Here is a 21,601-nt window from a genome sequence, read left to right as displayed (position 1 = left end):
ACACGTAATACATATTGATATCGACTGATCAATGATAATGTCAGCTGCTGGCATGCAGGCACCTACAAAGTTCAATTCACAAACCCACCGTGGTACTTACGTGGTAGTGCAATGTTATCAATGATTTTTGTTGACCATTCAAATAACACCAGATTCACGTAGATATGGAGAAACAATTAGCTGCTTATCGCGCCAAAAAGGCCAAAGAAAGGCATGAAAGGACTTCGAATTCGGGAGGATTATTTGGATTTGGTGGGGGTCTGTTCTTCCGCAATCGCAAAGAGGATGCATCATCACATTCACAAAATGTGACAGAAAAGGATGCCTCTCAGTCTCATAAGTCTCAACAACAGGTTGATGAAAACATAAAGAGTGGAGAGGAAAGAGATGATGATACAAGCTTGAATAAGGTATATATCTCACAGTCACTCACAATACTTGTCTTGATCTCTTAAATTTTAAGTTTATATTTCTTCTAGACCTATTGTACTCGCATGATGATTGATTGATCATGACTCATGTTCTTCCATACCATAATTTTACAGAATAATATTGAGGCACTTATGACACATGTTGGAAGTGATGTTAAACCTCAATCAATCAATCCCTATTTAAATGCTCTGTCAAGTTTATGTCTTTTGCAATATGTATGAAGATTCATCATTGGCTGTTCTGGGACTAGGCCTTAGACTTAGTCAAAAACTAAAGCTTCAGTCCTTGTAAATTGGTTGTTCTGCTGAACTACAGTAAAATATTGAATAAATCCCCAGAAACAACGATTCCTGTCTATTCTGGGACTTGTCTTGGTAATTTTGATATAATTTTGTTCAATTATTTTATTTTTTTATCTTGGCAGGATGATGGAAATTCCACAGATACAAAGACAGATGTCACTCTCCAGAGCTTCTCAAACCAACCTTACTCAACTTCCACAATTGACCCGTTTCAACTCGCACTCAAAATCATCTTATGGCTTGCCCTCTTTGGTCTATCCATATGCATTGGCTTCGGTGCAATTTACATCATTCTCTCCTTCTTCTACATCATCTATGCTAACCTTAGAGGAGAGGGGGAGAAGAAACCAGGAGAAAAGAGCGCTTACTCTGTGTTTAACCCAAAGTGTGAACGCATCCATGGGACACTCACAGCGGAGGAAATAGAAAGAGGGATGTTGTATGGTATAGGTGGTGCAATGAGATAGCATCATTTGACTGTTTGCAGAAACAATAGAATATCTGACTTACTGGAAAATGTTTGTTCTATAGACTTGTCAGCTTACCATGCAGTGTCAATTTTACGAGAGTTATTTTTTGCATCATGAAGAAACTGAAATAATGTTGATAGAGAACAGCAGATTTAAAAGATAAAAAATTGTCATATGACTTGATTTAGTGCCTAATGTCCAGGGGGGTGTACTCTCCAAGTGTCTAAAACTCTAAATGGTCTGCTACTCCAGAAAAAAGTTCCAAGAAGGTCCTGTTTCAAGCATCCAGGCATTATATCATCAGCACCATTTGCCGGTAATTGCCATGTGGGGTAGCCTTATCTCACTCAACATGTATACCATTTAGGGTTGAGGTTTTGGTAATGTAGACTATGCCATTTAATTAGGAAAACTACATGTGTTAGTTGTGTATTGCTCCTGTACAAATGAGGACACTTTGATATGGGGTATCTAGTTCTTAGATTTCACTGTTTACACCACATAGGGTATATCAAATTAAAGATTTCCTTACTCACACCACTGATGGTGACTTTTCCCATATCAAGTTGTAAATTTGGTTGTGTGTTCCCATTCAGAAAAAATAATTTGGACTACTTCTGAATTCATAGTCAATTTTCATTGGGAGCCTTCTTAGCCGCATCCAATCTGGATTATTTGAAGGTGAATTCAAGAAAGGGGTGTAGAACTCCACATTCATTATAGATCTATTGCTTTTATTTTATTTCATATTGATGAATGTGAAAATATTGATTGGAAACATCTGTTTGTTTACACTGCCAGTGTTTTCTTATGATAAGTTAAGAAGAATATAAACAATTACTCAATTTAATCAGTTAATATTTTAATCTTCACCTTGTTTTATTAGCTTATCCATTTGTAAATATGAGATAGGACTTGGATACATTGGCTGGTTTTTCATCAGCCTTCCTTGAGATTTATCTTGATATTCGGAAACATTGCCTCCATCAGCCAAAGTTATGGAATTCTCACTTGAGCATGGAATGTTACCTTGGGCTAAACAAAGCATTCACACTTTTTGGCTCCTACATGTACGTTTGAATAGCATGTGATAGTTTGGTGCCCCGAGCTCAAACCGGAGTCAATCATCACAACTTTGCAAATCAGCTGCATTGAATTTTAAATAGTATGTTATTTTACAATTTATTCTAAGTTGATTTAGGATGGTAATTTCTAGAACCCTCAAAATAGCCTTCTTGCTTGGATATTTGTCTGACAATAAAATGTTGCTTTTAGGGCCATATTGCAATCTGCACATTAAGGTAGCTTAAAAAAATCATATTCTTCAGCTTTAGCAGCTTCTCAGATATGCAGAATTTCACACCAGATTACCCAATCTTATTGTATATGCTTAAATTGGAGGAGTAGGAAGGCAAGAGATTCCTGCTGAAATACACAGGCAAAGGTAGCTTTTGCTGAGGTGCCTTGATTTGATCTTACAAACTTATATGATGTTTATTATCAAACCAAATGTTATATTTTTCTCTTTAGGAGCCCCCCCCCCCCCCCCCCAGCCTAAGTTATATTGTTTATTCACATCACACACTTACCCTGAGTAGTAGTAATAGAAGCTTGCCAATATAAAAATCCCTTAACCCTAAATCTCCCGGGGTATTTTGATTCTTGTCATTCCCAGGGGGGGGGGGGGGCCATTATGGCCCCCCCCCCCCTCAAGATCTCAGCCGCGGATTGCGCGATCACAACGAAAATTTGCATAATGGTAGAGAACGACGTAATCTACGCAGTTGCATTGGTAAATTTCACGGAATTCATATATTTTTATTTCATATGAATTAATTATGCTAATTTATTCATGAAATCATACTTTTTGCTCTGATTCACTAAATAAAGCTCCTAGAATGCTATTTTTGGGTGAAAATATTCTTTATAGCATTCCTAACAATTGTGAATGAAAAAAATTCTGGTACCAAGACCGATTTCTTATGTATTTTGTTGTTTTTTAAATTTTATGTATTTCTTTGTTTTTTTACTTATTGTTTTTTTCGATGGAAATCGATCCAGACTTAATTCGGATCATAAACAATGCAAAATTGATTAAGTTTAATCAGTAAAAGTAGAAATAATGATACATTTATGAATTTTGGCTAAATATACAATATGCATTTAATTTGTACATGAAATCACATTTATGAGCAATTTTGGATCTGACATGCACTTACATAATGTTGCGTAATGTCGTAACCGCGTACCCAGGCGTCACAAATTTGGTCTCAAAATTTGTGCGAGACTTGAAAGTAAAAAGTCAGTGAGCGGCGAGGTCAAAATAATTTGCGCAGCAGATATATCGTGAAAATTGTTGAGGGGGGCCATTATGGCCCCCCCCCCCCCCGGAGAATTAGGGTTAAAACCCATGAATAAAAATAAGCATGTACTGTAGTAAGAGTTCTTGATTTCATTCAATTATATATTTATTGTCATATAGTTTTTTTTACAAGATGTATATTTATTTCATGTACATATACATTTATAATCAATAATGTTTATCTATAAATAAGATTTATCGAAATAAAAAAATCAATGATAAACAAAGTTTTAATTTGATTGAGAATATCTAAAGTACAAAGTGTGAATGCTGATAGAATTACATTGCCATGAGAATGTTTGATCTGAAACAAATTTTTAAAAACATAGCCAAGAACCATAAGAAATGAATAAGGAATTGCACTACCTATAATGAAATATTAAACACAACTACTCTAATTCAGCATTGTTGGACAAAAAAGTTAGTATACACAATGAGTATCTATAACTAAACTGTAAGTATAAAAGTATTGCCTTAAAGTAGATACAAATAATTTTAATATGACCATTTAATATTTTGGCATTTACGGCAAATATACACTAGGCCTACAGAAAAAAAGAAACCTTTATTATGCATGCAAAATGTCAATACAAATTCTATCTCTGTCAACATAATTTCCAAGAAATACCTGATTTCCTGTTGTCAGAAAATACAAAACATACATTATTTTATTCACAAATGATGTGAATGAGGTTATGAGAGAGAGGGAGAGAGAAACATTGCAAGATTTTTTTACATTTTCAAATGATGATGATGAACAGTAAGCCTAGATCTGAAGTATGCCATAACCTAGCAGAATATTCATACTTTCACAGTTAAGTAATTTAATCATACAGCACTTTCTAGCTGTTAAAACCTTGTAACTCAAATTTACAAATTTGGAGGACAGCTGAATAAAAGCTTGATTTTATAGTTGTGATATAAGTGGCAACATTTTTTGGCCTAAAAAAATTTCACTACAGGAATAAGGAGACTACTTCACCAATACAAGGTGGCTATCATTGCCATATTTTTTTTAAATACAGCTTCTTATGAGCTCCCTCAATTTTTTTTTAATTGAGAGGTTTTAACATCCCAGCAACGATATGGAAAACACAAGAAGCAAACTTCTTTACTTTGAATTTAATTTTGTAGTTACATAGCACTTGACATTATTGAAGGAGGGGGCAATACATTAAGATATTACACAAATTTCAAATTAAAACTTTCCTTCAGTTTGGTATCCTAATAATTGTATATATCTAGCGTTCATTTCATAAAGCTGGTCATACGTTAATTTGTGCATGACTGCTGACCATTTTTGTATGCTTAATGAAATAGATACCTCATATATACTTCAAATTTCTCTGGTTCTAACATAATACGAGTGAACGTTTCAATCAAATAAAAAACTAAGTTAAATGCTTATTAACCATGAGAACCTTATCTAAAATGATTGGATTTCAACCAAAACAAAGACGAATACAAAATTAGAATCTTATATAGCACAAGAAAGGGTCAACAGTGGTGCGGTAAGTCATGTGTAACTTACAAACCGCTTTATGAACCACTAACCAAAGAATGAACCCTAGAATTGACACCAAAACAATAGGAAAATCATTTTATATGGGACCCCTTTAGTACACAAAAGTGTGTTTTCTTTAGCCAAGATAATGATGAATGGGTAGGAATTCCTACTTATGTTTTAATAAAAAGTGGCATTCCTGATATATAATTGGAGGCGCGATAGCTCAGTCGGTAGAGCGGGGGACTCGTATTCCGGTGACCCGGGTTCGATTCCCACTTGGTGCGCTAGTGCCCTTTGGTAAGGCATTAATCCTCAGTACCAGGTCCTTCGGAGGGGACCTTAAGCCGTCGGTCCTCTGGTTGCTTGCTTACAAGCATTCATGCTTTATTAGCAATCAGGTAAAAAAATCACCACCACCAATCAATATATTACATTAAAATTGTGCATTAAGTATTACTGCAAATTGACAACTGCAATTCCTAATTTACACATCTTTATTCAATAACTACTGTATTATTCTGTATTTATCATTACATTGCTCTTGTTTTAAGAAAAAATATGAAATCATTTATATTCTATAATTTAGAATTTTGATGAAAATTCTGCATTGTCAAATGGATGTAAAGTAAAGCAGATTTCTAGAAGACTCAATGATATTTTATGTACACAAATTAGGACACTGGAACCAAGGAGTCCCTGTACAAAAGACATTAGATTAAACAGATTCACTGTCTACTATTCATGGGTTAAGCTCGGTTGACACACGCATTGTGGTTCCCGCTTAGTTTGCACATGGGCACGCACTCATGCGGGCCAATGCACGAACTATGCGTGCCAGCTTGCAGATAGGTGCGTGCCAAAATATTCAACATGTTTTCATGGACTATACTCAACGTAGTTGTGCCACTGTGTGGCATCGAAATCAAAATAATAGGCACACCCCCAGGGGTAATGGCATGCAATTCACGACTAGTTCAAGACAGGGTCGCGCATACTATGCGCATAAGCTAATCATACTTCATGCATAGTTTGCAAATGATGGGCACAAAATTGTGAGTGCAGACCACGTGATCGGTTTAAGTCGTCATAATCAACGAATGTAGAGGGTGTCAACACCAGAACGTTTGAATATTTAAATTTGCGCTAGATATGTCACAGAATAAGGTGTCAAGAATATTTGCCGAAAGCACGTCGGGACAGTGAGTGAACTATGCGCAAGCATGCGGAAACATGTCGTGAACGTGTTGGGACAGTGCATGTACTGATACGGCCAAGTCGTGCCAAAAAGTGTCCTACACTGGTATGCACCAATGCGGGGTAATGCGGGCACCACAATGCATGCAAGTGTCAACCGGGCATAACTCAATACCATAAAGTGATGGGTGTTATCTATCACCTCAGGAAGAATGAGTTTTATGACCACTAGACCTTATGTATTGCTCCATATAATCGACACATTGCCTTATTGGTAATGTCATTGGCCCATACTTTCATCTCTCGTTTCATGGTCTAATATTGTGGTTCAAGAATGGATAGCTAAATGTAACAGTTGATATTCAAGTTATAGGCACATTTGATTTACCGTACACAAACAATAGTCCAGACATAGACTATGACTAAATTCAATAAGCGTTGGGATTATAGGCCATTGGCTCACTTTCAATGGCCCAAATAAACCCAAATGGGCTAAGGAATGTTCATTCCTGGCATAGCATAGTAGGATGAAGATGCATCGCAAGCACTTCCAGAACTTTTCAAATGTCTGGTGTCGACACATTATAATGTATTCCAAATGAAAGTTCCAAAACACTGAATTTGAACATAACCTCGTCCATGTTTCAATCTAGCTTCAAGCTTATCTAATTGAAGTTTGTGCCATGAATACATAATAAAGAATTGAATAGGTAAATATTGCAGTAAGACAATTCAACTTGATGTCGACTGATTCACTGTAGCTTCAACCAAAGTACTGAGTTCCTGGAAAACTGAGATTTCTGTACTGACCAAACCAAGAGAATCAATCTGTGACAAAAGAAACAGAAAAAGAAAAAATGTGAAGCAATCTCAAAAGGTTCTCAGTAAAACTTTTTATTCTTATTAACAAATTGTTGTAATGCTGTTACAAACTTGAATTTAACTCTTGACCAATCCAAGTGCACTATTTCAGTAGACAAATCTCCTTTCTGTGAGTAAATGAATAGGTAATCAATCAATGATGCATTCAAGCAATTAAGCTGGGGTAACAAATATGAGTTACAAATCAAAACTCTGTTAGACAGTTCAGGCCAAATTTCATCAATGCAAGTTCTCCCTCTTTTCACACCATGCCACTGGGAAGTATAGTTCAACCAAGATTGAGTGATTTCAAGTTCAGTGATAGCTTGGTGTTGGTGTTGAGCAAATTATTACATTCTTACTAACTTCAAATGAAGCTGGTGCTGAGACAAATCTCACTAGGTGCTGAGCTGTCAGTAACTGGTTTGGATCATTTTTATAAACTCACATTTAAGTGTTGGAGCTTAGAAAGGAAATCTGATTGATGCTTTTTAACACTTAACTTGCAATCACCAGGGTAAATAAAGCATGTCAAAATCATGAGAAGGTCACTACAATAAAGTCAAAGAATGGCATTCACTGAATTTGGGCAACTGCCATTAATCTTCAGCTTTTTATAGCATTTTTTTAGGCGAGAATGGTTGCTTAAAGTCATACATTTCAAGAATAACTGAATACCTGTTGAGCATAGAACCTAACATCCAGAGCTAGCTGCAACCTGATCTTGTCGTCATCTGACATTCCTTGGTTAGGTGTGGTCCCTGATGTAGCACCCGTCTTCTTGAGAGCTTTGAGTCTCTTCAAACTATCTTCCATCTTCTTGACTGACGTCAGGAGTTCTGTGCTGATTGCTAGATACCTGGATGGACAAAAAAAAACTATTAGCACATTTCATTCTTAAAATAAACTTAATCTCACACCCCAAAAACATGTAATCTCTTGGATATTAAAGGTAATACTCTATTTAGAAATGGGTATTAATGAAAAATCTAATATGTTTTGATTATGAAAGCACTAAAACTTAAAAAAATATTTACCCCATCCCCCTCCCCCCCCCCTAAAAAAAAAATTACGACTGGAAAATCATTAGCCGAATTTTCCTGATATTTGTACCAAAATGTATTTTTCATCTTATTGATGTATTGCCTAGAACAGTTTTTCCATTTTTTTTGCCACACTTTACACAGCTGGGGTGAGGGGTAAGTAGAAACCAGACTAGAAACAATTTCTTAAAATGCAAGAGATAGGTTTGCAGCTAGATGGTGAAGCTATATTCTACAGGGTATGTTATATTGTGGAGCACCAGGAGTGTAGAAGTGTAAATAAAGACAGACATTACAATGCTACAACCCACCATTGTTCTTCTATGTCACAGGTGTGATCTATTTAAGGACACCATAACAAATTACATTCTTGTACTTACTCTTTTGTGATGTTTGAAATAACAGCTAGAGTCCAATCCTTTCTCCTGCTGCTTGACAGAATGGCTTGGTGGTCTTCAAGGAATGTTTGCAGAGGCTTTAGGGTGCTGCTGACATAGCTTGATGGTTTACTTGGAACCTAATAGCAAATAATATTGTAACAACTTAACTCATTGACTCCTATTCTTCATTTCTTAGAGGCTTTGTACAAGGACAATCCATTCCAGTATGCAACAGGTTAAATTTCTTAGCAGTAATGGTTAATCGATTGACATCCTATTTGACTTCAAAGTCACTAGCTTATATTATTAGCACATGATAGTACTGCATAATGTCAAAGGAAAGACCATCCCATAATGGCAACTTTAAAGCTTTAATTTCATACTCCAGACATCAACCTTTTGGGGATACTCGGTTCTCACCCAAGATTCAATATACTATTCTTGTTCAACTTCGAAAAAAATATCTTTACTACAGTGCAGAAAAGAAAATCTAACTGTGTTTTAACCTGAATCCTACTTCACTGCTACAGTTCAAAGTGAGTTTTGCAAATAATCATTGCCATTCTTATTGTCGAAGTATGTTAAGTGCATTTTCCATTTTTTGTTGCAATTTACATCAACCCATTTTTAACACAGTTGAAAACTTGAAGAAAAACTTTGGGGTTAAATTTCAACTCCATATTCAGTCATTAACAATATTTGAATTCAGTATGATGCACATTTCCAAGAGACCCATCCATAGACATTTTAAGCAATAAAAAGGTGTGCAACTTTACAAACAGTTTTATGAATCAGGGTCGATGGGACTCACCTCTCTATTGGTCCTCCTGTAGAGTCTAGGTATATCATTGGCTCCTTTGAGATGAATCACACAGAGTGAACCAACCTCCTGGGTTACATGTAAGCTGGTGGCTTCCAAACGAGTCTGCATAGCTGATGCACTGTCTTCCATAGCTTCTACAAATGGAAATAGAAATGTGTGTTTTATGGAATCAACAATAATCATGATACGTACATATTAAAATATGATCTAACTGGTCTTCTTTTTTAATTGCATTAAAACAAGAAGTTGATACATTAGTTAACAATTAGCCAAAACAATAAAGAATTCCATATCTATACTGTATGTACTATAACATCACCAATCATAACTGCTGTCATTGTTGGAAAGATTCGAAAAATTCTTGATATAGAGACATTCATGGTCATCATTAATTCAAATTTGATCAGTTGGAGGTTTAATAAATATTGTTTCTTGTACAATCCATAAGGTTGGATGAAAACAGGCTAATGTCCTAGTAACAATGAAAATTCTGCAAAGTGGATATATACTATTAATAAAATTCAATATTTTCATATTATCAATTAAACTTCTGTATAAACATTGTGGTACACACAAAACACACCCCTACACACATCAAAATATATAACTTAAACAATTGCCTGGGCTTGATGTCAGGCAATGTCTGAATAGCAGCATTCTGTTTTATCTATTATTTCTCAAAATTATTACCTTCTAATGAAGTGAATTCTGTGCAGTTAACTGACACAAGCTTTGGCTTGATGTGTTCCTTGAAAACTTCTGGAAGCTGCATTGAAAACAAATGTTTTTTCAATATTAGGTCAAGAAACATTGTTGACTGTTTAACTGTCGGTAAGGTAATTATGAAAAGTCACTTCAGGATTGGAGGGAAACAGGAATGCACCTAATTAAACTCAGCTCTATAACTAGGAAACCACCTTATAATTAAATTCAGTTTCAGATTAATGTAACCATCAATACACATATTAAAATAAAAAAAACAATTTCGAAGGAAATTCATTTATGGTTTGGGAATCCAAGAACCCTCTGACCAAATGTGGTGAAGTGCCACAAATTAATTACCAAAGTTTCTGTGGAGAAACAGTGAGTCAGTACAACAAGGACTTTGAATATTTGATACTGCTGTCAACTTCATGGTGTACAGAAGTTATTCCTGATTTGTTTTCAAGTCGTTATTTCTTTCAACTTAAGGTTTCTATTTTTAATAAAAACTGAATAAATGAAATAATTTCCAGCTTTGAGTTGGTAGACATTCTAATAGAGATAAATACATCAATGAATGCAATTTTGTTCTTTTTGTTAGCCCCAGTATTTTTTTTTTTTTTTAATGTTGACTAATTTTTCTTTGCCTTCATCAAATTGGGGAGAGGAGAGTTGTGTGATTGTTTTTGTTTTGATGATACTAACCCCAGCTGTGATGCTATCAATATCAGCCACCATTTTGACAAGTTGAGAAAGAGTAGCAGGAGGGGGACCTGACGGGACAGGTGATGGTGTAGAACGTTCTCCTCCATCCCCTTCAGCCTTGGGCTCCATTTTGGCTGCTGCCTGCTGCTGTCTTTTCTCTTCAGCTGCCTTTCTGCCTTCCTCTGTGATCTTAAAATTATAACAATCCCAATGATTGGAAACTTGAGTTTCAATGACATCATTTGGATCAATGATACACCAAGTATTTTACAAGAAATTGTCAATGTGTAAGACAATGTGTCATTATTTTAACACTTTCATTCAATGAAAATATTAGGAAATGTTAATGAATGAGGAAGTCAGTTTTTACACTTTTATTACATAATCTATTGTCAATATATTACAATGAGTCATTTATTTACGCTTTCATAAAATTATCAATGAATCACAATATTTCATTGCATTGTCTTTAATATGTTATGGAAATTTTCATTAAATAACCTTACAAAACTGCACCTATGAAGAAATTGTGAAGACATTAGTCACCGATTTTCACATCTATTACAATCTACAAGTGAAATCTCCATGTGACTCACTGGGAACAAACCTGTCAGAACAAAATAAATCTCTAGTAAAATACTTCATGAAATGCCCCTACCCCTCCTCCCCCAGACCCATAACACAACGCTCAGAGATTGATCAAAACTGATTTTCAAAATCACTTTGGTCATTATACATGCACCAATCTCTATTCAATTGTGTAGTTTTAAGAATCCTCCTTACCTCAGTGTTATAAACCTCATCCACCCAGACGGCATATCTTGACAGGAGCTGAAGTGTCAGCTTCCAGAATCGATGACACAGAGGGGTTAGGAAGACGTTGTCATGCCAACACCTCTGAAGACACTCCCACAATACCTGGCTGGCAGATAACTGATACTTGGAACCATCTAAAGGTGACAAACAATAAACATATCCTTGCATGGTGGATTGTCTTAATAGGGTTTGTTGAAATGAATACCATGTTGAACCTTGGGGAGGGTTAAGGGGATAATTCCTATCGAGGCAGGTACTATATCTGGGGAGCATTTCATGAAAGGACTTGTCGGACGTTTTATCCGACAAGGCCCGTTTTATCCTAGTTACCATAGTAACACTGCCTCTCAGTCAATCAAAACCAAGGAAACTTGTCGGACAAAAATATTGATGAAACACTCCCAAGATAATTACTTTACGAGGATATCCTACATATTTTTTTTTCAAAAAGTGAACCTGCCTATCATGTATTTGCTACAGGGATATCTGAGGGTCCTTCTTTTTCTAACTTCTGAAATTAATACTGTTTTTGTTAGGTTTGCTGCACTTGATACACTTTATTTCAAATACATTTTTTGCTGCAGGATAATTTGCCAAAAGCCTGACAAAAGATTTGTTATCAATTTTTCATGGTGGTTGCAGGTGCTATTTGAAAGTGGACATAACCAAAACCCTGACCATGACTTGGGCACACACTTAAGTATTGGGAATTCAGAATAACAAGTTATTAACAAAACCCTACAAATTCAACTAGTAAACAATTATTCACCAAAGATTTGTTTCCAAATTATTGACAAATAATATACAATATATAATTATACCTGGTGCAATGCTGAATGGAGACATCAGTGCTGCCTCAAACTGACCAGCTATCTCTTGAAACCTAAGAAAAAAAAGATATATAAGGTGTCAAAAGATATAAATAAAGTCTTTATTTTAAATATTTTACTTGACTTGTTTATTAATTACCGATAATGCAACATGCCTGTGCATTGTATATTGATCCCTTAAACACAGCATATTTTGTACTTTGGTAACAAGCTCAACTGAAATACAGCATATTGCTAGTCAATGCTATCACCATTTACAAAAACATGCAAATTGATGATTTAAATTCAACACATTTACAGCTACAATTTAGAACTGATACAGATATTTACTATCTAAAAATAATACATAGACACACTGGATAATCAATTTGTGATGAGTGATGTACAGTTGCAGGAGGTGGACACAATGACATTCTAGGATTTACTTGGAAAGAAAGACACAAAGGGAGTGATGAATTGAAAACAAAGCACATTGAGATGCCAACCTTAATTGGAAGTATACAGGAAGGCTCCATTTGGTCATGAAAGCACTGTATGTTGGATGAGACCTGAGACGACGCACGCTGGCCTGGGAGCCACACTGACGCTCAAACCCATTCACAAAGTCTTGGGTCAATAGGAATTTCTGCATGACAGAAATTATATAATAAGAAAGTAATGATGAGTCTGAAACACATACTGTATGTTGATAGTCATTAGACTTGCAATTACACACTTTATATGGTAAATTGACCATTGGAGTTGTCATCTACTACAATTTTCTATTAGACAAGGAGATTTACTAAAAGTGATACTGCCCAAACATCCGAGCACAAACATGCAGAGTATTGATTTGTGTCTTTTGTTATTAATTTTCAATATCTTATAACCACTCCCAGATTGGATAGTTGTACTATGACAGAGGTCAATTTTTAAATGGAACTTTTGTCATTGTTAATTAACTCACCAAACTATCTACTAGCCAAACAAAGTTCGAGTGAAGTTATGGTCCCATATTTAATCACAACGATTTCACTCAACCAAAAGCATACTGGTAAACTGAATTGCCACAGCTAAAATTGATTAGCGGAATTTGCAATTGGTTAATATAAAGTTGTGTTGCAACACTCCCTCAGTCTCACCTGGTGAAATATATCAGGATTGCCTGGAGCAAAGATGGATGGTGTTCTAGTCTCTAGACTACTGGCTATCTCAGGCCAAGCAGCATTGACTGGAAAGTCATAACCTCTTACTATCTCCTGGCCACTGGCACTACATGAGTTTAAGAAAATATATTACTTAGATTAGATGAAAAGATGTCTTGTTCTACAAATTCTACAAAATTAAAAAAAACACAGATGCTGAACCTTTTTGACTTGCACTTCTCAGAAACAAATTCAAGCATGAACATGAAACAAATTAAACAGAATAAAACTGAAGCTGAAAGAAAAATAAAACATAGGATTGGAACTCTGTCAAATTTGCTGTCAAAAGGACAATATGAGTAACTTAAGCTTTTGTTATTGGTACCAGGTGCTTCATTTGAAAATCAATGGAACAATACTTCGATTAGATTGCTATACATTTGATGCATACTGTACACAATTTACACAGGATCGTATTTGTACATTATGCAAAATTTAATATATTGTTTTTAAAATCTACAGAATAAAAAAAAGATGGAAGGACTGCAATATACAGAAATACAAACAGGAAGTATGATTTCTCTAGTATATTAAAACTAAAAGTTGAGATACATTTATGTTAATGATAATTATCAACATACCTTTGACTTGGTGATGTGACCTTCCTGATAAGGTCACAGTGCTTAGGGATGAAGTCTAAGATTCTGGAATACATTCCTTTCAGACCCTGAGGGTGGTTGTGAAGGAAACTCTCACTGATGATCTGCCAGAAAATATAATAAAAAAGATGATTGGTTTCACTACAGAATACCCCATTCATAGACATCAAAACACAACAGAATATAAAAGACATCATGAAGAACTAGCACATCAATGAAATTTAACACAATTTTAATTTCAGCCAAGTTGACACTGTAGTGAATTATATTGGTGACTTAAACTTAGGATATAGAATTGAAATTGATGAAGAAATGACATAGAGAATTTTTTGTGATCTATGAATAAATTTCATATAAATTAAGCATAAATAATTTTCTGGTCAAAATTTCTAAACTCTGTGTAGAACCTTGGTGAACCTCATGTAGCTCTCAGATGGAACAAAAATAATCAAAATCAATAAACAAATAAATAAGTATTTGTTGTGAGTTTTGAAAATATATGAATAAATAAGCATATTAAATGACTTCCAAAATTCTGAGTTTAAATTTTGTATCACCACCTCGAGCTATCATATAAAGCAAACAAAATTGAAATTGATCAACAAATGAAGAATTTTTTTTTTGTGATTTATGAATAAATTTTGCATAAATTAGCATAAATAATTTTCTAGGCAAAATTTCAAAATTTTGAGTACATGTTTGGTGAACCTCATGCAGCTCTACCAGATGGAAGAAAAAAAATCAAAATCGGTCAACAAATAACGAAGAAGAGGCATTTTCTGTGATTTATGAATAAATTTCGCATAAATTAGCATAAATAATTTTTTACTGAAAATTTCAAAATTCTTTGTAAAAGTTTGGTGAACCTCATGAAGTTCTACCAGATGGAAGAAAATAAATCAAAATCGGTCAACAATTAAAGAAGAAGCATTTTATGTGAATTTTTAAAAATATGCATAAATTAGCATATTTAATGAGTTTCAAAATTCTGTGTAGAAGTTTTGAATCCCCCACCTAATGCTATCAAATAAAGCAAACAGAATTGAAATCAGACTTGAAATGACGAAGAAGAAGCATTTTGAAATTCAGTCAACAAATAAAGAAGAGGCATTTTCTGTGATTTATGAATTTCGCATAAATTAGCATAAATAATTTTCTACTCCAAATTTAAAAATTCTGCATAAATTAGCATAAAAATTGTTCTAGTCGAAATTTCAAAATTCTGTGTAGAGGTTTGGTAAACCTCATGAAGCTCTACCAGATGGAATAAAAAAATTCAAAATCGGTCGACAAATAAAGAAGCATTTTTAGTGAATTTTGAAAAATGCGCATAAATTAGCATATTTAATGAGTTTCAAAATTCTGTGTAGAAGTTTTGAATCCCCCACCTAGTGCTATCATATAAAGCAAACAGAATTGAAATGGCGAAGAAGGGCATTTTGAAATTGTGGACGGACGCCACGCCACGGCATAAGCTCATCTGGCCCTTCGGGCCGGATGGGCTAAAAACTGGGTCCCATAAAGCACTTGATCATAAGGCTAATTTTTACAATTGATTGCATTGTTGATTGCATTCTCCACAATTAACGGCCAATCATACCATCAGTAATTTAACTTAGAGATATAGGACCCTGGGGCCCGTTACAGAAAATTTTTGCCATAAAAAAATAAATTAACATAAAATCTGGCAAACACAATCATGCTATTGAAACTTACACATCAAAAACTCTGGCAAAAAATATAAATTGCCAGAGTTTTTCTTTGAAGCAACAGGCCCCAGATCACTTACCTCATCTAAATATGGTTTGACAGCAATCTGTCTAAAGAGAGCCTCAGCATCCCTCATTTTATCAATGGTTGCATACGTTCTCAGACATTGCCGCAAGACGTTGGTATCACCTGCTTCTAGGCCTTCCCTAAATGACTTCTCAAGGCTATGCTGAAGAGTCACTGTAATAGCAGCTATCCTCTGTTCAATTGAAGAAAATCAAATATTTTGAGTTTTCTTTGCAAGTATTACATATCAGTTGAAGTCATAAACACACTTCTTTTTGAAAATTATTATTTAATTATATTACCTCACTATCCACATGCTATGGCGTATTGATATTCAAACTTTTGACCATTCCAAAATTAATCATATTGTGTTTCTTTACCAAGAAATGACAAATCATTAAGCTCCATACTCACAGGTCTAATTTTCTCCACCAGAGGGAGCCCTTTGCTCTGAGTGACATAGTACTGTAGCTGGTTGAATTCTGATGCCACTCTTTCAATTTGCTGGCCAGTAAGTTCACTGCCAGAATGTGTGAAATGGAAAAAAAAGGTTCACTATAATCTTTACCACGGATCAATTCACACTTACAAAGGACAGTTATCCAATGATCACATCTCGCCCACCCCTCACCAATATCTCTTATTCAGCATTTTTAGTGGGTGATGAATACATGTACATGTAGCTAAAATAAGAAGAAAAATATAAGAGGATTGAAGCTATGAAGTCTCTTGTTATATATCTTGTCTTGCTTCATACATGTATAACAAAAGTCTGAGCCCGTTTTTCAATCCCTTTTCAGTGTTTATTAAAAAAAATATTGTCAAAAGGTCACCAACATTCCCCAAAATACCAAATTCTGCAGACTGTAACATTGGCTTTGTTAAGGGATCACCCACTCTTAGTAGGCAATGGGTTTAAGTAATCACTCACATGCTTATGTCTTCCTGAGGTTCGCTATCTTCTGTTATCCTAAGAATACCCTCCATCTTCTCAACAGACTTCACTATATTCATCAGCCTCTGCAAACATGCCTTTAATAAGAGAAAATACAGTAAATACAATTATCAACATTGTATTCAGCCCATGAAAATATCATTAGTCAACGGTTCAAGTCCCTCTCACCCCTTTATTGTGAAATTGACAATTACAGGAATCACAGATATTACAGCCTCATCTTTGCGAAGGCAAAGATTAAAGATTTTACACCAAAATTAGCATCACTCAGATGGGTTTTTTTTTCACAATTTCTTCCTGCATTCTATGAAAAAGATGCATTTCATACATGAGCAAGAACTCAACAACAGATTTTTAAAGTATGTTCAATGGTTCTTTTTAAATATTTTTTCCTCAAATTCAATTCATCTAATGATAAGATTGAAGCTCATCATTATTTACAGACTGACATCCTATCCAAAACACTTGGATGTATCTTAAATTAGAATGGTTAAATAATGAAAGATCTCCAAGAATTTCTAAAGTGAAAGGCAATTATTTTCTTTATGAGATACATTTAAGTAATGTAGTTTGCAACTTTCCTATTATTTAGGGTTGGCATGAGTTTTCATCATCCAGTAACAATGAATAACACTATAAAGTGATTATAGACAGTCAATAAATATTTAGTTAGTAAAGGTTGGAAGAAACCAATTTATTTCCAATTCTTATAATTTGTACCTTCTTCTGACGAGTTCTGTTCCTGGCAGTCATTTTCTCTTCAACATCATGGATAGCTTCATCAATTGCACATCGAACACTCTGTATTATATAACAAAACATGGAAAGTTTAACACAGTGAAAGGCATTCCGCATATCATAATGAAGATACATGTAGTTAACAATGTTTAAACAACAATTTCACAGTGTAATGAATGCCATAGAGAATTACACTTATCATTTCAAAAAATTGTAACACAAAACAAAAAAAATGTTTGTCTTCTTGAATAAATATCTTTGGAAATCCAACTCACAAACCAACTCCCACTCCCCGCCCCTAGAAAAAAAAAACTGATAATCATTATTCAACTTGAGAAGAACAAACAAGAAGAAAACAATGTGAATGAACATTCACATAAATAAAACCTACCATAACTTCTTCTCTGAGCTGACCAAGAGGGATTGAGAGATTGCTAATTGCCTTATCCATTCCAACCTGGCCGAAGAGTAAAACATTAAGTTACATTAGTGTAAGTTTCATGAACATATCAAATAAACAGGCAACAATTTAGGTTCAAAACTTCAATTACAATTCAAGTCATAAATAAGAAGATACCAGTACTAACAAAGCCATATTGACATAAATACACATTTTTTCCTTTCATTTTCTTTTTAAACAAAAAAATTGGATTTTTCAAGTTTTTTTAATTAGTACACAGAAGACATATCTTTTCAATCTTCTCATTTTCTTTTCCTTTAGAAGTTTATTTCTTTCAAGCATTTTTTATTACTCACATCAAGATGTTAAAATTGATTAAAGGCATCACCTAAATTGAATTATAGGTTTTCAATTGAAAAATTGTTCACTAGACATTGAAACATCTACATAACAAAAAAGCAACAGACAAATTCAAGATTGTATTGTTTCTAAATGCAATCAGGTAAATTTACCAGATTTGATGAGAGATTGACAAAGTCAGCATAGTCTTTATTGATAAGTTCCACCATGGCATTCTTGAGGGTCTTAAAATAAATGTGCAGATCCTCTCGCAAGGTTTCTAACTGCACATGATGCCTGCATTCTGCAACAAAACTATCCACATCAAAGTCATCCTGCAAAATCGAGAGAGAAAATGCACAACAGTCAAAATTTAAATTTAAAGGAGAATGAAACCCAAAAATTAATACCACATAATATCATTGATAATATGACAATCAAAATGAATCCACTTATACCCCAATCTGATTTCCCAGTATCGAGTACCACCTCTTCAAAGTTGGGCTTCTTCAGGCTCGAAGTCTCTGAATCAAGATCGCCATTGTTGCGAGGGTCGTTCAAATTGTGGCGTCAATGACGAACAACTGCTCTCGATACTTCCATACTGTGCATATGCATAGCAAGCTAGCTATCCCGGCTGAAACCGCCCCCAAGTTTGCATAATATAGTTTCTTTTTATTACCAGAAATAAATAAAATATACACATAAAATACTTTAAAATATTATTTAAAAGCTATTTAAATTATTTTATGGTTTAAAAATACAAATTGATGAGTTTTGATGAAAATGTTTACACATTTATTTACGATATCCAAATTGGCAAATTTGACAAAGCTAAATTTGTACTACTGTATATGTACGGTACGTACTGACATATACGGTACCCTGAACCGAGTGATCGTGTTATGTTGGAAGTTTGGTTATTTATCCCGATTGCATATCGTGAAATTGTTGATTGCGCTATATTTCTATATATCTAACGTTTTGTCATTATTTGTTACCGTCGATTTTAAATAAAACAAAACTTATCACGGACGTTTGTATTGGAATGGAAGGCCCGAGTCAGAGCGTACGACTTCGAGCCCCAATACTTGGCCGAAGAAATCGTTAAACAAGCAGAGGCACGTCGGCGCACGGTCAGCAGCAGCCACCCATTTTTTTAGAGATTTATCAATTATGGCCTCTTCTGCGGATCGTGAATTTGGTAAAAGCTAGCTGCATTTTGTGCCCTCTTCTGACCAATTTCGGCAGCCATACGCCTGGCAGTATACCATCCTGATCAGCTTTGGCCCATGTATGTACGCTATAGCAATCACAGGCGCGCGCCAGGGTTGGACTAGCCAGGCGGCTTCTTGAGAGTAAAAATCATTTACTAACGTAGGCTTACTCTCAATGAAGCCAGGGAGTCCTTCCTATTCACCTACACGAAGGACCCCAAAACCTGAAACTTTCACCCCCGAGATTTCTACTTTCCTTCTAAAAGATCTAGCTCTAAATCATGCACATGGGATAAAACTTCACTTCCGACATTTCTACGCTCTCATTGTTATTTTTAAACAAGAATTCATCACAAAAATGAAAAAAATATTGTGAAAAGACGGAAGAGACTTGCCCGATGTTTACACCGCCATCTTGTTTCTTATTGTACTTCCCCAACGTTACGCGGCGCTCGCGTCCGTAACATTGGGGAAGTACAATAAGAAACAAGATGGCGGCATAAACATCGGGCAAGTCTCTTCCGTCTTTTCACAATATTTTTTTCATTTTTTTGATGAATTCTTGTTTAAAAATAACAACGAGAGCGTAGAAATGTCGGAAATTAAGTTTTATCCCATGTACATGATTTATGGCTAGATGTTTTAGAAGGAAAGTAGAAATCTCGGGGACGAAAGTTTCAGGGTTTTTTGCGGTACACGCAGATGAATAGGAAGGACTCCCTGGCTTCATTGAGAGTAAGCCTACGTTAGTAAATGATTTTTACTCTCAAGAAGCCGCCTGGCTAGGTTGGACACCGAGTTTTTCGTCGCTGATGTCACAATCCCCCACAGAGATATAGGGAGTATGAGCAAAATGGCGACCTCCACGGGTCTTTCGAATATCAAAATATTGATAACTTTGACTTGGCATATCATGAGAAATAGGAAACCGTTCAACCTCATTTTAATTTTATTTTAATTAGTGAAATGTAATCTATAAATCTATCCTTTCATTTTCCTTTAAATTGCACTAACTGTAGTGTTAGAATGAGACATCACACACATGATACATTATATCACATAGCATTGGATTCTAAAGGTAAGCCGAAGAGGACATTGCAAATTTGCATTGATAAATTCCAATATAATTTCAATAATAAATTTTTACTAATAATTTCAATAATAAATCTAATCTATCCTTTCATTTTCCTTTAAATTGCACTAACTGTAGTGTTAGAACGAGGCATCACACACACATGACACATTATATCACATAACATTGGATTCTAAAGGTAAGCCGAAGAGGACATTGCATTTAAAAATTTAAATATTCACATTACACTTTTCACAGTTCACAGTTCACAAATACACACATGAAAACACAGGGGTGGGACCGAGAATGAGAATATTTTCATAATTTTTAAACTTACCCTCATAAATACATCCTGATCAAAGCAAAGTGATGTCTGATCTGTCCCAATCGGCAGCAGCTTCAAATTCAAAGACATTTCAGTGACTGAAGAAATAAAATAGGTGAAATTATATCGTCTGAAACACAGTATTCAGCTCAACTCGGTAACTTTAACCAGGCCCTACGCAGCGCCACGTCCACTGTACACAGACTACTATACTACAGACAGGCTACATTCAGTGATCGTGGTCGTGCAGGTGGTACGTGTCGACCCCCCCCCCCCCCCCCCCTCCCCTCCTTATCATTTTCTTTTCTTTCTGAAGATTTCCTCTTCAGTCTGGTCTGGGGCCCGTTACACAAAGGTTTGCGATCAATCGTAGAAAACTGATCTAAGATCATTGCTGCTTTGTGTTACGGCCCTCTGAACAGTGGAATGATAAAATATATGATTAAAAAAATGTATTTGTCATATTAAAATCCAATTAGCAAATGCTGAATTAGGCTGCCTAAAAGTAACATCATCATTAGGTCACCTGCGCCTAGCCCTATAGCTGCTTGCCCCATTGCCTCCTTAAA

General features: G+C 35.0%; 2 protein-coding genes across 2 annotated transcripts; one reads left to right on the top strand and one right to left on the bottom strand.

Moving 5' to 3' along the window:
• Nucleotides 1-11: 11 nt before the first annotated feature.
• LOC129265978 (SAYSvFN domain-containing protein 1-like) lies at nucleotides 12-2,559 on the top strand. Its single transcript, XM_054903873.2, has 2 exons — nucleotides 12-410; nucleotides 857-2,559. The coding sequence occupies exons 1-2, from the start codon at nucleotides 165-167 to the stop codon at nucleotides 1,199-1,201; spliced, it is 591 nt and encodes a 196-aa protein (XP_054759848.1). The 5' UTR covers nucleotides 12-164; the 3' UTR covers nucleotides 1,202-2,559.
• A 688-nt stretch (nucleotides 2,560-3,247) lies between these two features.
• LOC129264890 (conserved oligomeric Golgi complex subunit 2-like) lies at nucleotides 3,248-21,266 on the bottom strand. The gene is made up of 18 exons (XM_054902845.2): nucleotides 21,045-21,266; nucleotides 18,592-18,753; nucleotides 18,071-18,136; nucleotides 17,662-17,742; nucleotides 16,918-17,018; nucleotides 16,401-16,506; nucleotides 16,000-16,179; nucleotides 14,193-14,314; nucleotides 13,549-13,678; nucleotides 12,913-13,052; nucleotides 12,419-12,480; nucleotides 11,565-11,731; nucleotides 10,782-10,970; nucleotides 10,065-10,140; nucleotides 9,363-9,508; nucleotides 8,552-8,688; nucleotides 7,807-7,987; nucleotides 3,248-7,095 (listed from the first exon to the last, which is right to left on the bottom strand). The coding sequence occupies exons 1-18, from the start codon at nucleotides 21,120-21,122 to the stop codon at nucleotides 7,000-7,002; spliced, it is 2,220 nt and encodes a 739-aa protein (XP_054758820.1). The 5' UTR covers nucleotides 21,123-21,266; the 3' UTR covers nucleotides 3,248-6,999.
• Nucleotides 21,267-21,601: the final 335 nt, after the last annotated feature.

The sequence above is a fragment of the Lytechinus pictus genome, chromosome 7, assembly GCF_037042905.1.
Source record: "Lytechinus pictus isolate F3 Inbred chromosome 7, Lp3.0, whole genome shotgun sequence".
NCBI lineage: Eukaryota > Metazoa > Echinodermata > Echinoidea > Temnopleuroida > Toxopneustidae > Lytechinus > Lytechinus pictus.
This window is presented reverse-complemented; position numbering and strand designations above follow the sequence as displayed.